This window comes from Melanerpes formicivorus, unplaced genomic scaffold, assembly GCF_026170545.1.
Source record: "Melanerpes formicivorus ecotype bairdi unplaced genomic scaffold, bMelFor1.0.p_v2 SCAF_16, whole genome shotgun sequence".
In the NCBI taxonomy this organism is placed as follows: domain Eukaryota; kingdom Metazoa; phylum Chordata; class Aves; order Piciformes; family Picidae; genus Melanerpes; species Melanerpes formicivorus.
The window spans coordinates 12,075,375-12,089,600 of NW_027142368.1; the positions used below are offsets into that span (position 1 = coordinate 12,075,375).

Below are 14,226 nucleotides of genomic sequence, written 5' to 3' on the forward strand. Positions count from 1 at the left end.
CCCTTATGCTGTTGGTGTTCACACAGTGGTGACGGCCCAGTGTGGAGGGTCTCTTGGTCCAGCAGCAGGCACACACACTGTTAGGAGGGTGAGCCTCATGTGGTGGGATTAAACAGGAGGACAGCAGGAGAAGACATACAGGGTGGCATGACCAAGTCCCACTGACAAGATCTCCGTCCATGGGACATGTGAGGGGAAGCTGTCACTGATGTGATGAGATTGTGAGGGGAGACTCTTGAGCACGGGATGTGATCTGTGGGCAAAGATCTGCTCCTTGGGCACGAAGAAGGAAGCTGAAGCTGAGCGAGTGTCCCCAGCAGCCATCATCAATCTCTTTGTCCTGTCAGGCCTGGAAGCTCCACAGAGGACCTGTGTGCCAGAGCTACTGCAGCAGCAACACTGTTCCCAGCAGCACCAAACAGTAGGAGATCTTTACTGTGCAGGTGAGTGATGCCTCCTCTCCGGGGAGAGGATTGGTTGGGTGGGCACTGGTCATAAGCATGACAGGTGCAGGGTCCTTCATCAAGCAATTTTGGCTGGTGTGGGGTCATGAGGAAAGTTGGCAAGTGCTGAGAACATCAATGTTCCTCATTTCCTTCTCCTTCATTGCCTCTCCTAGGATATAGTGAGAGAAAGAGAAGGCAGCCACACAGGGCTGGGTCACTAGCCATGGAGGAGACCATCCCAACAGACCTCTCTCTAATATAAACAAATACAACATATCTAGAACCTGGAGACTACAGTTTCATTAGGTGTAAACCACCAAGTTATGCCATCATTATAATTGCCTGTTTCTTGACTTGCATCTGTGTGTGTGGACTTGTAGGCAATGTGGTGATCCTTATACTCTTGGTACAAGGGATTACCATATCATTTATATTTTCAGAAACATGGGTGCCAGGGAGAGCCTTCCCCAAAGAAGGCATCAAGCAAGGCAGGGCTGTGTCCATAGGGCTGGAGAAATTAGTAATGGCAGTGATGGTGTTGTGTGGTGCAGGTAGTGAGAGATGGGGTGAGCTTGAGTTTGGAGAAAGACAGAAGAAAACTGAGAAGAGATTGCAGGAGAGAGACATGGGGAGATACAAAGACAGAAAGGGAGAAAAAGAAATAGAGAAGGACAGCAGGAGGAGACAAAGAGGATAGCATGACCAAGTCCTGCTGACAAGATTATCATCCATGGGACATGTGAGGGGAAGCTGTCACTGATGTGATGAGATTGTGAGGGGAGTCTCTTGAGCTCGGGATGATCACATGTGGGCAAAGATCTGCTCCTCAGGCACAAAGAAGGAGGTTGAAGAGCAGGTGTCTCCAGCAGCCATCATCAATCTCTTTGTCCTGTCAGGCCTGCAAGCTCCACAGAGGCCTTGTGTGCTGGAACTCTTGCAGCACCACTGGTGTTCCCTGGAGCACCAAGCGGTAGGAGACCTTTATTGCACAGGTGAGTAATGCCTCCTCTCCAGAGAGAGGATTGGATGGGTGGGCACTGGTCATAACAGGTGCAGGGTCCTTCATCAAGCAGCTTGGGGCTGGTGTGGGGTCGTGAGGAAAGATGGCACATGCTGAGAACAGCAATGTTCCTCGTTTCCTTCTCCTTCTTTGTCTCTCCTAGGACGTGGTGGGAGAAAGAGAAGGCAGCCACACAGGGCAGGGTCACTAGCCATGGAGGAGACCATCCCAACAGACCTCTCTCTAACATACACAATTACAACATATCCAGAACCCGAAACCTACAATTACATGAGGTGTGAAAGTCCAATATATGACATCCTTATAATTGAATGTGTCTGTACTTGCATCTGTGTGTGTGGACTTGTGGGCAATGCGGTGGTCCTGTGGCTCCTGGGCTTCCGCATGAAGAAGAATCCCTTCACCATCTATGTCCTGAACCTGGCCATCGCTGACTTCTCTCTGCTCCTCATCCTGCTTGCAAGATTTACACTCTACATTATTGCATGGGTCTATTGTATTAACTATGCGGAGTTTGATTTAGCTGATGGTATCCTGTTCATTATGTTCCTCTTTTGTTATTTTGCTGGCATGTATCTGCTGACAGCCATGAGCGTGGAGCGCTGCCTGGCTGCTTTGTTCCCAGTTTGGTACCGGTGCCACCGCTCAAGGCACTGCTCAGCCATCATGTGTGGGTTGCTCTGGATTCTCACTATACTCTGTGTTTCCTCAATGTTTCTTCGTGATGTTCTTGGTACATGGAATTACCATATTGTTTATATTTTCAGCATTGTGAATTTTGTTCTGTTCGCTTTCATCCCATTGCTTTCCAACCTGGCCCTGTTCATCAAACTCCGATGTGGCTCCAAGAGACAACACCCAGGCAAACTCTATGTTGCTGTCCTGCTCAGTGTCCTCTTCCTGGTAGTCTTAGGGTCTCCTTTCAGCATGGAGGGTTTTATTTCTGGCTATTCTCAACAACGATTTTATATCTCTATTCTGCTGGCCTCACTGAACAGCTCCATCAATCCTGTCATTTACTTCCTGGTGGGCAGCTGCCGGCAGCGCCGGTTCCAATGCTCCATCAGAGCTGCTTTGCTAAGGCTGTTTGAAGAGGGAGCCACGAGTGAGGAGAGGAGCCAGAAGCCTGGGGATGCTGTGATGGAGACGAGTGTCTGAAGCCCTGCTGGCAAGGAGGCCTGGGGATGTGGAGCCTGGCACACAGGTGTCCCACTCCAGGTGTTTTCATTGTTTCAAACAGGGCTACTGAAGAGCCGGTGTGCACATGGCGCTCAGCACAGCCTTGGGTATGGGGGGAATGGGGGATAAGGGCCGAATTCCAGGCAAGCAGGAGGGAGCAGGGGGCCAGAGGAAGCCTCGGTTATGCTCCACTCTCCTTCTCCCCCCTTCCCCCGCCGCTCCGCACTGCCTACTCTGCAGGGCTCCGCACATCTCCCTTCGCCACTGCCTGCGGGTCCAGAGGGCTCCGCGGCAGGCAGCCACCGGGCGCCTCTCCGCTCCCACCCCCGGCGCCGCTCCGCCCGGCCCCGCTCGCTGCCTGCCGCCCGGACACAAGCCACGAAGCTCGGCCCTGCTCCCCCCGCCGCCAAAAATTCGGAACTGCTCCTGCGATAATGCCCCCATGTTCAAGGCAGGGAAATGGTGATAGCCCTTCTCTTGCATGTGTGTTTTGCCCTCTGCTTATCTCTCCGATTTTCTCTCTTCTCCGGGTTCAATCTAATAAACTCAGTTCATCAGCCCCTTGGTGTCGTTTTGCCTTCCTTTCCTCCAAGGGAATCCTTTGAACCGTAACACAGCTACCCTGCACCGGCTGCTGGCCAGGCTTGGGAAGGGGAGGACCAGGTCATGAGAAGAGGCTGCAGCAGGGCTGTGTTCCCTACTGCAATGCTCATCCTTGCCCTGGCTGCAGACCAGAAACTCTGTGTGCTGTGGCTGAGCAGATGAGATGTGTGGTGTTTTGGGGTTCTCTTGCCTGGGGCAGGCCTGACACATGGGTCCCAGGGGGAGCCTTCCCCAGCTGTGTTGATCAAGCAAGGCAGGGCTGTGCCCAAAGGGCTGGAGAAATGGGCAAGGGCAGGGCTGATGCTGTGTGGTGTGGGATGAGTGGTATGGGGAGTGAGAGATGGGGTGAGCTTGAGTTTGGAGAAAGAGAGGAGGAACCTGAGAATGTTACTGTGTGAAAGAGAATGGGAGAGAGAGAGCAAGACAAAGGAAGAAGGAAAGAAAAAGCAAGAGAGCATGAAAGAAAAAGAGAGAAAGGGACAAAGAAATAAATAGAATTGGAAATTTACAAAGAAAGAGAGAGCAAAGTGAGCTGTCTCCATCGTGCTGATGGATGAGGTTTGCAGAGAGAAGAGCCTTGTAGCTTAAGTCCCATTTCCAGCCCTATGGAATCACTGACACAATCTCTGAGGCTATTCCTCACCTGGGCACTTTCACCAGAGGCAGCAGGTGAAGCCCTGATGCTGTATGATGTCCACACACTGGTGATGGCCCAGTGTGGAGGGTCTCTTTGTCTAGCAGCAGGCACACACAGATAGCCAGAAACCCCTGCATGGTGAGATGAACCTGGAGGACAGCAGGAGGAGACAAAGAGAGTGACATGACCAACATCTACCAACAAGATCATCATCCATGGGACATGTGAGGGGAAGCTGTCACTGATGTGATGAGATTGTGAGGGGAGTCTCTTGAGCACAGGATGTAATCTGTGGGCAGAAGTCTGCTCCTCAGGCACATAGGAAGCAGAACAGGTGTCCCCAGCAGCTATCACCAGTCTCCTTGTCCTGTCAGGCCTGGAAGCTCCACAGAGGCTTTGTGTGCTGGAACTCCTGCAGCAGCTGCACAGCTCCCAGGAGCACCAAGAGGTCAGAGGTTGCAGTCAGGTAGGTGCTGAAGCCTTCTGACTGGGGAGAGGACAGGAGGGATGGGAACCTGTCCTGGGTACAACAGGGTTGGAGTTGTTCCAAGGGAAGCCTGAGGCTGGTTTGCAGTTGTGGGGAAAGCAGTGAGTGCTGGCAGGTCTGCAGGCCCTCATTTCCTTCTTCTTCATCTCTCCCAGGAGGTGAAGGGAGAAGGTGGTCAGCCAAGGCAGAGCCATTTGCCATGAACAAGCCCATCGCAACAGAGGACACTCTGAACAGCACAGCTCCTGCACCTGCAGCTTCTCAGAAATTTGATTATGATCCCTGTGAAGAACCAAGTTATGACATCTTGATTATTTCAGTCGTCTGTACTTGCATCTGTGTGTGTGGACTTGTGGGCAATGCGGTGGTCCTGTGGCTCCTGGGCTTCCGCATGAAGAAGAATCCCTTCACCGTCTATGTCCTGAACCTGGCCATCGCTGACTTCTCTCTGCTCCTGGTTCTGCTCGTTAACATTTCCTTGCACTTTATGTCACCACAATATTGTATTTCCCATTATGTATTTATTTTGATCAATTCTATCCTGTTTGTGCTCTTCCTGTTCTGCTATTTTGCTGGCATGTATCTGCTGACAGCCATGAGCGTGGAGCGCTGCCTGGCTGCTTTGTTCCCACTTTGGTATCGGTGCCACCGCCCTAAGCATTTGTCAGGCATCCTGTGTGGGCTGCTCTGGGCTCTTGCTGCACTTTGTGCTACTTTGCTGTTTACTTCATGCTTTTTTGATGAAAACTGTAAATATATATTCTATGTTTTATGCATTGTGAATTTTGTTCTGTTCTCTTTCTTCCCATTGCTTTCCAACCTGGCCCTGTTCATCAAACTCCGATGTGGCTCCCAGAGACGACACCCAGGCAAACTCTATGTTGCTGTTCTGCTCAGTGTCCTCTTCCTGTTCATCTTTGGGTTTCCTTTCAGTGTGGAGACTTTCCTTGCTGTTTTTTATCCACGATTTTATTATATTTCTTGTGTGCTGGCCTCACTGAACAGCTCCATCAACCCAGTCCTCTACTTCCTGGTGGGCAGCTGCCAGCGCTGCCAGTTCCAATGCTCCATCAGAGCTGCCTTCCAAAGGCTGTTTGAAGAGGGATCCACGAGCGAGGAGAGGAGCCAGGTGCCTGGGCATGCTGTGATGGAGACCAGCTGGTAAGGAGGCCTGGAGATGTGGAGGCTGTGCCTGTGCTGTGTTCCCCTCTGCAATGCCCATCTCTGCCTTGTCCCCAGCCAATAAACTCTGTGTCCTGTGGCTCAGCAGATGAGTTGTGTGGTGTTTTGCAGGCTCTCTTCCTTGGGGCAGATCTGACACGTGGGACCCAGAGGTAGACTTCCCCTGAACTGTTGTGCCAGCAAGGCAGGTCTGTGCCCAAAGTGCTGGAGAAATGGGCAAGTCCAAAGGTGGTGATGGGTGCTGTGGACTGAGTGTGAGAGATGGGGTGAGCTTCAGTTTGAAGAAAGACAGAAGGAACCTGAGAAGAGATTGCAGGAGAGAGCGATGGAGAGATAGAAGGAGAGAAAGGGAGAAAAAGAAAGAAAAGGAACAAAGGAATAAAGAGAATTGGGAAGTTAGAAAGAATCAGAGAGCAAAGTGAGCTGTCTCCATCATGCTGATGGATGAGGTTTGCAGAGCTAAGTCCCTTGCAGCTCAAGTCCCATTTCAAGCCCTATGGTACCACAGACACAACAGCTGAGTCTCCCCCTCAGCTGGAGATAACACCAGAGGCAGCAGGTGATGCCCTTATGCTGTCAATGTACACACACTGGTGATGGCCCAGTGTGGAGGGTCTCCTGGTCCAGCAGCAGGCGCACACACTGTTAGCATGGAGACCCTCATGTGGTAGGGTGAAACAAGAGGATTGCAGGAGGAGACAAAAATGGTGGCATGACCAAGTCCTGCTGACAAGATCATCATCCATGGGACATGTGAGGGGAAGCTGTCACTGATGTGATGAGATTGTGAGGGGAGTCTCTTGAGCGCAGGATGTGATCTGCGGGCAAAGATCTGCTCCTTGGGCATGAAGGAGGAGGTTGAAGAGCAGGTGTCCCCAGCAGCCCTCATCAATCTCTTTGTCCTGTCAGGCCTGGAAGCTCCAGAGGCCTTGTGTGCTGGAACTCTTGCAGCACCACCGTTGTTCCAGGAGCACCAAGTGGTAGGAGACCTTTATTGTGAGTAATGCCTCCTCTCCAGAGAGAGGATTGGATGGGTGGGCACTGGTCATAACAGGTGCAGGGTCTTTCATCAAGCAGCTTGGGGCTGGTGTGGGGTCGTGAGGAAAGATGGCACATGCTGAGAATAGCAATGTTCTTCGTTTCCTTCTCCTTCTTTGTCTCTCCTAGGACGTGGTGGGAGAAAGAGAAGGCAGCCACACAGGGCAGGGTCACTAGCCATGGAGGAGACCATCCCAACAGACCTCTCTCTAATATACACAATTACAACATATCCAGAACCTGAAGACTACGATTACATTTGGTGTAAAAGTCCAATATATGACATCCTTATAATTGCCTGTGTCTGTACTTGCATCTGTGTGTGTGGACTTGTGGGCAATGCGGTGGTCCTGTGGCTCCTGGGCTTCCGCATGAAGAAGAATCCCTTCACCGTCTATGTCCTGAACCTGGCCATCGCTGACTTCTCTCTGCTCCTCATCCTGCTTGCAAAATTTACACTCTACTTTATTCCATGGGTCTATTGCATTGACTATACAGAGTTTCACTTAGCTAATGCTATCCTGTTCGTTATGTTCCTGTTTTGTTATTTGGCTGGCATGTATCTGCTGACAGCCATGAGCGTGGAGCGCTGCCTGGCTGCTTTGTTCCCAGTTTGGTACCGGTGCCACCGCTCAAGGCACTGCTCAGCCATCATGTGTGGGTTGCTCTGGACTCTCGCTATACTCTTTGTTTCCTCAGTGTTTCTTCCTTATGGTCTTGGTACAGGGAATTACCATATCCTTTATATTTTCAACATTGTGAATTTTGTTCTCTTCTCTTTCTTCCCATTGCTTTCCAACCTGGCCCTGTTCATCAAACTCCGATGTGGCTCCCAGAGACGACACCCAGGCAAACTCTATGTTGCTGTCCTGCTCAGTGTCCTCTTCCTGGTTGCCTTAGGGTTTCCTTTCAGCGTGGAGGGTTTCATTTCTGACTTTTATCCACATCTATTTTATACTTCGATTCTGCTGGCCTCACTGAACAGCTCCATCAATCCTGTCATTTACTTCCTGGTGGGCAGCTGCTGGCAGCGTCGGTTCCAATGCTCCATCAGAGCTGCTTTGCTAAGGCTGTTTGAAGAGGGAGCCACGAGTGAGGAGAGGAACCAGGAGCCTGGGGATGCTGTGATGGAGACCAGAGTCTGAAGCCCTGCTATCGAGGAGGCCTGGAGATGTGGAACCTGGCACACAGGTGTCCCACTCCAGGTGTTTTCATTGCCTCAAACAGTGCTACTGAACGGCCGATGTGGGCATGGCGCTCTGCACAGCTCTGGCTATGGGAGGAGTTGGGGAAAAGGGCAGACTTCCAGGGAAGCAGGAGGGAGCAAGGGGCCAGAGGAAGCCTCGGTTCGGCCCGGCTCTCCACCTCCCCACTTCTCACGCCGCTCTTTACTGCCTACTCTGCGCGGCCCCGCACCTCTCCTTTCGCCACTGCCTGCGGGTCCAGAGGGCTCCGCGGCAGGCAGCCACCGGGCGCCTCTCCGCTCCCACCGCCGACGCCGCTCCGCCCGGCCCCGCTCGCTGCCTGCCGCCCGGACACAAGCTACGAAGCTCGGCTCTGCTCCCCCCCACCGCCAAAAACTCGGAACTGCTCCTGCGATAATGCTCCCATGTTCAAGGCAGGGAAATGGTGATAGCCCTTCTCTTGCATGTGTGTTTTGCCCACTGCTTTTCCCTCCCATTTTCCCTCTGCTCCGGGTTCCATCTAATAAACTCAGTTCATCAGCCCCTTGGTGTCGTTTTGCCTTCCAGGTCATGACAAGAGGCTGTAGCAGGGCTGTGTTTCCTACTGCAATGCTCATCCCTGCCCTGGCTGCAGACCAGAAACTCTGTGTGCTGTGGCTGAGCAAATGAGATCTGTGGTGTTTTGGGGCTCTCTTGCTTGGGGCAGGCCTGACACATGGGTTCCAGGGGGAGCCTTCCCCAGCTGTGTTGATCAAGCAAGGCAGGGCTGTGCCCAAAGGCCTGGAGATATTGGTAAGGGCAGGGGTGATGTTGTGTGGTGTGGGATGAGTGGAATGGGGTGTGAGAGATGGGGTGAGCTTGAGTTTGGAGAATAAGAGAAGGAACCTGAGAATGACACTGTGTGAAAGAGAATGGGAGAGAGGGAGCAAGACAAAAGAAGAAGGAAAGAAAAAGCAAGAGAGCATGAAAGAAAAAGAGAGAAAGGGACAAAGAAATAAATAGAATTGGAAATTTACAAAGAAACAGAGAGCAAAGTGAGCTGTCTCCATCATGCTGATGCATGAGCTTTGCAGAGATAAGACCCTTGCAGCTCAAGTCCCATTTCCAGCCCTATGGAACCACAGACACAAGCTGTGATGCTATTCCTCAGGTGGAGGTATCACCAGAGGCAGCAGGTGAAGCCCTTATGCTGTCAATGTCCACACACAGATGATGGCCCAGAGTGGAGGGTCTCTTGGTCCAGCATCAGGTACACACAGTGGGCCCTGGGACACTGATATGGAGGGACAATGCAGTAGGATGGCAGGAGGGCAGGAAGGGGGTGGCATGACCAAGTCCTGCTGACAAGATCTCTGTCCATGGGACATGTGAGGGGAAACTGTCACCGATGTGATGAGATTGTGAGGGGAGTCACTTGAGCAGGGGGTGTGATCTGTGGTCCAAGATCTGCTCCTCAGACACGAAGAAGGAGGCTGAAGAACAGCAGGTGTCTCCAGCAGCCATTGTCAATCTCATTGTCCTGTCAGGCCTGGAAGCTCCACACAGGACCTATGTATTTGAGCTCCTGCAGCAGCAGCACTGTTCCAAGGAATTCAAAGATGTATGAGACCAGATTTGGGCAGGTGAGACATGCCTCCTGTCCAGGGAAATGATTGGATGGGTGGGCACTGGTCATAAGTATTACAGGAGAGAGGGCACTTCATCAAACAGCTTGGGCCTGTTGTGGGGTCATGAGGAAAGATGGCAAGTGCTGAGAATAGCAATGATCCTCGTTTCCTTCTCCTTCTTTGTCTCTCCTAGGACGTGGTGGGTGAAAAAGAAGGCAGCCACGCAGGGCTGGGTCACTAGCCATGGAGGAGACCATCCCAACAGACCTCTCTCTAAGATACACGACTACAACATATCCAGAACCTGAAGACTACAATTACATTTGGTGTAAAAGTCCAATATACGACATCCTTATAATTGCCTGTGTCTGTACTTGCATCTGTGTGTGTGGACTTGTGGGCAATGCGGTGGTCCTGTGGCTCCTGGGCTTCCGCATGAAGAGGAATCCCTTCACCATCTATGTCCTGAACCTGGCCATCGCTGACTTCTCTCTGCTCCTCATCCTGCTTGCAAAATTTACACTCCACATTATTGCATGGGTCTATTGCATTGACTATACAGAGTTTCGTTTAGCTAATGCTATCCTGTTAATTATGTTCCTGTTTTGTTATTTGGCTGGCATGTATCTGCTGACAGCCATGAGCGTGGAGCGCTGCCTGGCTGCTGTGTTCCCAGTTTGGTACCGGTGCCACCGCTCAAGGCACTGCTCAGCCATCATGTGTGGGTTGCTCTGGACTCTCGCTATACTCTGTGTTTCCTCAATGTTTATTCCTTATACTCTTGATACAGGGAATTACCATATCCTTTATATTTCCAGCATTGTGAATTTTGTTCTGTTCGCTTCCATCACATTGCTTTCCAACCTGGCCCTGTTCATCAAACTCCGATGTGGCTCCCAGAGACGACACCCAGGCAAACTCTATGTTTCTGTCCTGCTCAGTGTCCTCTTCCTGGTTGCCTTAGGGTTTCCTTTCAGCACCGAGGGTTTTATCTCTGACTTTTCTCCACAACGATATTATACGTCGATTCTGCTGGCCTCACTGAACAGCTCCATCAATCCTGTCATTTACTTCCTGGTGGGCAGCTGCTGGCAGCGCCGGTTCCAATGCTCCATCAGAGCTGCTTTGCTAAGGCTGTTTGAAGAGGGAGCCACGAGTGAGGAGAGGAACCAGGAGCCTGGGGATGCTGTGATGGAGACCAGTGTCTGAAGCCCTGCTATCGAGGAGGCCTGGAGATGTGGAGCCTGGCACACAGGTGTCCCACTCCAGGTGTTTTCATTGTTTCAAACAGTGCTACTGAATGGCCGGTGTGCACATGGCACTCTGCACAGCTCTGGGTATGGGGGGAGTGGGGGATAAGGGCCGACTTCCAGGGAAGCAGGAGGGAGCAGGGGGCCAGAGGAAGCCTCGGCTCGGCTCCGGTCTCCTCCTCCCCCCTTCCCCCGCCGCTCCGCGCTGCCTACTCTGCAGGGCCCCGCACCGCTCCCTTCGCCACTGCCTGCGGGTCCAGAGGGCTCCGCGGCAGGCAGCCACCGGGCGCCTCTCCGCTCCCACTGCCGGCGCCGCTCCGCCCGGCCCCGCTCGCACCTGCCGCCCGGACACAAGCCACGAAGCTCGGCCCTGCTCCCCCCCACCGCCAAAACACTCGGAACTGCTCCTGCGACAATGTGCCCATGTTCAAGGCAGGGAAATGGTGATAGCCCTTCTCTTGCAGGTGTGTTTTGCCCACTGCTTTTCCCTCCCATTTTCTCTCTTCTCCGGGTTCCATCTAATAAACTCAGTTCATCAGCCCCTTGGTGTCGTTTTGCCTTCCTTTCCTCCAAGGGAATCCTTTGAACCTTTATTAGAATAAACAAAACCAGGTTGGAAGAGACCTTCAAGATCATCATGTCCAACCCATCAACCAATCCAACCCACCCAAACAGCTAACCCATGGCACCAAGCACCCCATCAAGTCTCCTTCTGAACACCCTCAATGACGGCGACTCCACCAGCTCCCCGGGCAGCCCATTCCATAGCGCAATCACTCTTTCTGTATAGAACTTCTTCCTAACATCCAACCTGAACCTCCCCTGGCGCAGCCTGAGACTGTGTCCTCTTGTTCTGTTACTGGGTGCCTGGGAGAAGAGACCATCATCCGCCTGTCTACAACCTCCCTTCAGGTAGTTGTATTATGTCAATGCTACCCTGCACCGGCTGCTGGCCAGGCTTGGGAAGGGGAGGACCAGGTCATGAGAAGAGGCTGTAGCAGCGCTGTGTTCCCTACTGCAATGCTCATCCTTGCACTGGCTGCAGACCAGAAACTCTGTGTGCTGTGGCTGAGCAGATGAGATGTGTGGTGTTTTGGAGCACGGGATGTGATCTGTGGGCAAAGATCTGCTCCTTGGGCACGAAGAAGGAAGCTGAAGCTGAGCGAGTGTCCCCAGCAGCCATCATCAATCTCTTTGTCCTGTCAGGCCTGGAAGCTCCACAGAGGACCTGTGTGCCAGAGCTACTGCAGCAGCAACACTGTTCCCAGCAGCACCAAACAGTAGGAGATCTTTACTGTGCAGGTGAGTGATGCCTCCTCTCTGGGCAGAGGATTGGATGGGTGGGCACTGGTCATAAGCATGACAGGTGCAGGGTCCTTCATCAAGCAATTTGGGGCTGGTGTGGGGTCGTGAGGAAAGTTGGCAAGTGCTGAGAACATCAATGTTCCTCATTTCCTTCTCCTTCATTGCCTCTCCTAGGATATAGTGAGAGAAAGAGGAGGCAGCCACGCAGGGCTGGGTCGCTAGCCATGGAGGAGACCATCCCAACAGACCTCTCTCTAATATAAACAAATACAACATCTCTAGAACCTGGAGACTACAGTTTCATTAGGTGTAAACCACCAAGTTATGCCATCATTATAATTGCCTGTTTCTTCACTTGCATCTGTGTGTGTGGACTTGTAGGCAATGTGGTGATCATGTGGGTCCTGGGCTTCTGCATGAAGCAGAATCCCTTCACTGTCTATGTCCTGAACCTGGCCATCACTGACTTCTCTCTGCTCCTGGTTCTTGGTGCAAGATTTATACTATACATTATTTCATTGGTCTGCTGTTTTGACTATAAGGAGTTCAATTTAGGCAATGCTATCCTGTTACCTCTCTTCCTGGTATTTTATTTGGTGGGCATGTATCTGCTGACAGCCACGAGCATGGAGCAATGCCTGGCTGCTTTGTTCCCAGTTTGGTACCGGTGCCACTGCTCAAAGCATTTCCCAGGCATCCTGTGTGGGATGCTCTGGGTTCTCCCTGCACTTTTTCTTCTGATGATGATCCTGACTTGTGTTTCTACTGCAAGCTGTGATGGAGTATCCAGTGTTTTAAACATTGTGAATATTGCCCTGTTCTCTTCCCTCCCACTGCTTTCTAACCTGGTTCTCTTCATCAAACTCCAATGTGGCTCCCAGAGACGACACCCAGGCAAATTCTATGTTGCTGTGCTGCTCAGTGTCCTCTTCCTGATTGTCTTCTGGTTTCCTTTCACTGTGGAGATTTTCCTGCATTATTTCCATAGACATCCAGTGTACTTTTCTTTTCTGCTGGCCGCACTGAACAGCTCCATCAATCCTGTCATTTACTTCCTGGTGGGGAGCTACAGCCAGTGCCGCTTCCAATGCTCCATCCAAGGTGCCTTCCGAAGACTGTTTGAAGAGGAAGCTGCAGGTGAGGAGAGGAGCCAGGTGCCTGGGGATGCTGTGATGGACACCAGCGTGTGAAGCTCTTATGGCAAGAAGGCCTCGGATCCTCGGAAATGGTGATAGCCCTTCTCTTGCAGGTGCGTTTTGCCCCCTGCTTTTCCCTCCCATTTTCCCTCTGCTCCGGGTTCCATCTAATTAACTCAGTTCATCAGCCACTTGGTGTCGTTTTGCCTTCCTTTGCTCCAAGGGAATCCTTTGAACCGTAACAAAGCTACCCTGCACCTGCTGCTGGCCAGGCTTGGGAAGGGGTGGACCAGAGCATTACAGGTTGTGCCCATGCAGAGTCCCTACTGCAGTGCCCATCCCTGTTCTGGCCCCAGCCCAGAAGCTCTGTGTGCTGTGGCTGAGCAAATGAGATGTGTGGTGTTTTGGAGCTCTCTTGCCTGAGGCAGGCCTGACACATGGGTCCCAGGGGGAGCCTTCCCCAGCTGTGTTGATCAAGCAAGGCAGGGCTGTGCCCAAAGGGCTGGAGATATGGGTAAGGGCAGGGATGATGCTGTGTGGTGTGGGATGAGTGGTATGGGGAGTGAGAGATGGGGTGAGCTTGAGTTTGGAGTAAGAGAGAAGGAACCTGAGAATGACACTGTGTGAAAGAGAATGGGAGAGAGAGAGCAAGACAAAGAGAGGACAAACGAAAAAGCAAGAGAGCATGAATGAAAGAGAGAGACAAAGACATGAAGAGAATTGGAAATTTACAAAGAAACAGAGAGCAAAGTGAGCTGTCTCCATCATGCTGATGGATGAGGTTTGCAGAGATAAGACCCTTGCAGTTCAAGTCCCATTTCCAGCCCTATGGAACCACAGACACAAGCTGTGATGCTATTCCTCAGGTGGAGATATCACCAGAGGCAGCAGGTGAAGCCCTTATGCTGTCAATGTCCACACACAGATGATGGCCCAGAGTGGAGGGTCCCTTGGTCCAGCATCAGGCACACACAGTGGGCCCTGGGACACTGATATGGAGGGACAATGCAGTAGGATGGCAGGAGGGCAGGAAGGGGGTGGCATGACCAAGTCCTGCTGACAAGATCTCTGTCCATGGGACATGTGAGGGGAAGCTGTCACCGATGTGATGAGATTGTGAGGGGAGTCACTTGAGCAGGGGGTGTGATCTG

The 14,226-nt window shown here is 52.0% G+C and overlaps 5 protein-coding genes across 5 annotated transcripts; all 5 read left to right on the top strand.

The window, feature by feature from the left end:
* The first annotated feature begins 260 nt into the window (after positions 1-260).
* Positions 261-3,200, top strand: LOC137445947 (proto-oncogene Mas-like). Its single transcript, XM_068148139.1, has 3 exons — positions 261-443; positions 1,343-1,438; positions 1,610-3,200. The coding sequence occupies exon 3, from the start codon at positions 1,660-1,662 to the stop codon at positions 2,623-2,625; it is 966 nt and encodes a 321-aa protein (XP_068004240.1). The 5' UTR covers positions 261-443; positions 1,343-1,438; positions 1,610-1,659; the 3' UTR covers positions 2,626-3,200.
* Positions 3,201-4,249: 1,049 nt separating this feature from the next.
* Positions 4,250-5,538, top strand: LOC137446167 (proto-oncogene Mas-like). The gene is made up of 2 exons (XM_068148556.1): positions 4,250-4,352; positions 4,529-5,538. The coding sequence occupies exon 2, from the start codon at positions 4,573-4,575 to the stop codon at positions 5,536-5,538; it is 966 nt and encodes a 321-aa protein (XP_068004657.1). The 5' UTR covers positions 4,250-4,352; positions 4,529-4,572.
* A 1,222-nt stretch (positions 5,539-6,760) lies between these two features.
* On the top strand, positions 6,761-8,300 carry LOC137446208 (mas-related G-protein coupled receptor member X1-like). The gene has a single exon (XM_068148599.1). It carries the CDS (start codon positions 6,773-6,775, stop codon positions 7,736-7,738), a length of 966 nt encoding a protein of 321 aa, XP_068004700.1. The 5' UTR covers positions 6,761-6,772; the 3' UTR covers positions 7,739-8,300.
* Positions 8,301-9,312: 1,012 nt separating this feature from the next.
* Positions 9,313-10,732, top strand: LOC137446209 (proto-oncogene Mas-like). Its single transcript, XM_068148600.1, has 2 exons — positions 9,313-9,399; positions 9,578-10,732. The coding sequence occupies exon 2, from the start codon at positions 9,628-9,630 to the stop codon at positions 10,591-10,593; it is 966 nt and encodes a 321-aa protein (XP_068004701.1). The 5' UTR covers positions 9,313-9,399; positions 9,578-9,627; the 3' UTR covers positions 10,594-10,732.
* Positions 10,733-11,710: 978 nt separating this feature from the next.
* LOC137446168 (proto-oncogene Mas-like) lies at positions 11,711-13,129 on the top strand. The gene is given in 2 exon segments (XM_068148557.1): positions 11,711-11,936; positions 12,114-13,129. Coding segments are annotated over 2 exon segments (1,242 nt in total).
* Positions 13,130-14,226: the final 1,097 nt, after the last annotated feature.

What these genes read in the sequence shown, in the direction of transcription:
- LOC137446167 (XM_068148556.1), top strand. Translation starts at nt 4,573, where the DNA reads ATGAACAAGCCCATCGCAACAGAGGACACTCTGAACAGCACAGCTCCT.
- LOC137445947 (XM_068148139.1), top strand. Translation starts at nt 1,660, where the DNA reads ATGGAGGAGACCATCCCAACAGACCTCTCTCTAACATACACAATTACA.
- LOC137446208 (XM_068148599.1), top strand. Translation starts at nt 6,773, where the DNA reads ATGGAGGAGACCATCCCAACAGACCTCTCTCTAATATACACAATTACA.
- LOC137446209 (XM_068148600.1), top strand. Translation starts at nt 9,628, where the DNA reads ATGGAGGAGACCATCCCAACAGACCTCTCTCTAAGATACACGACTACA.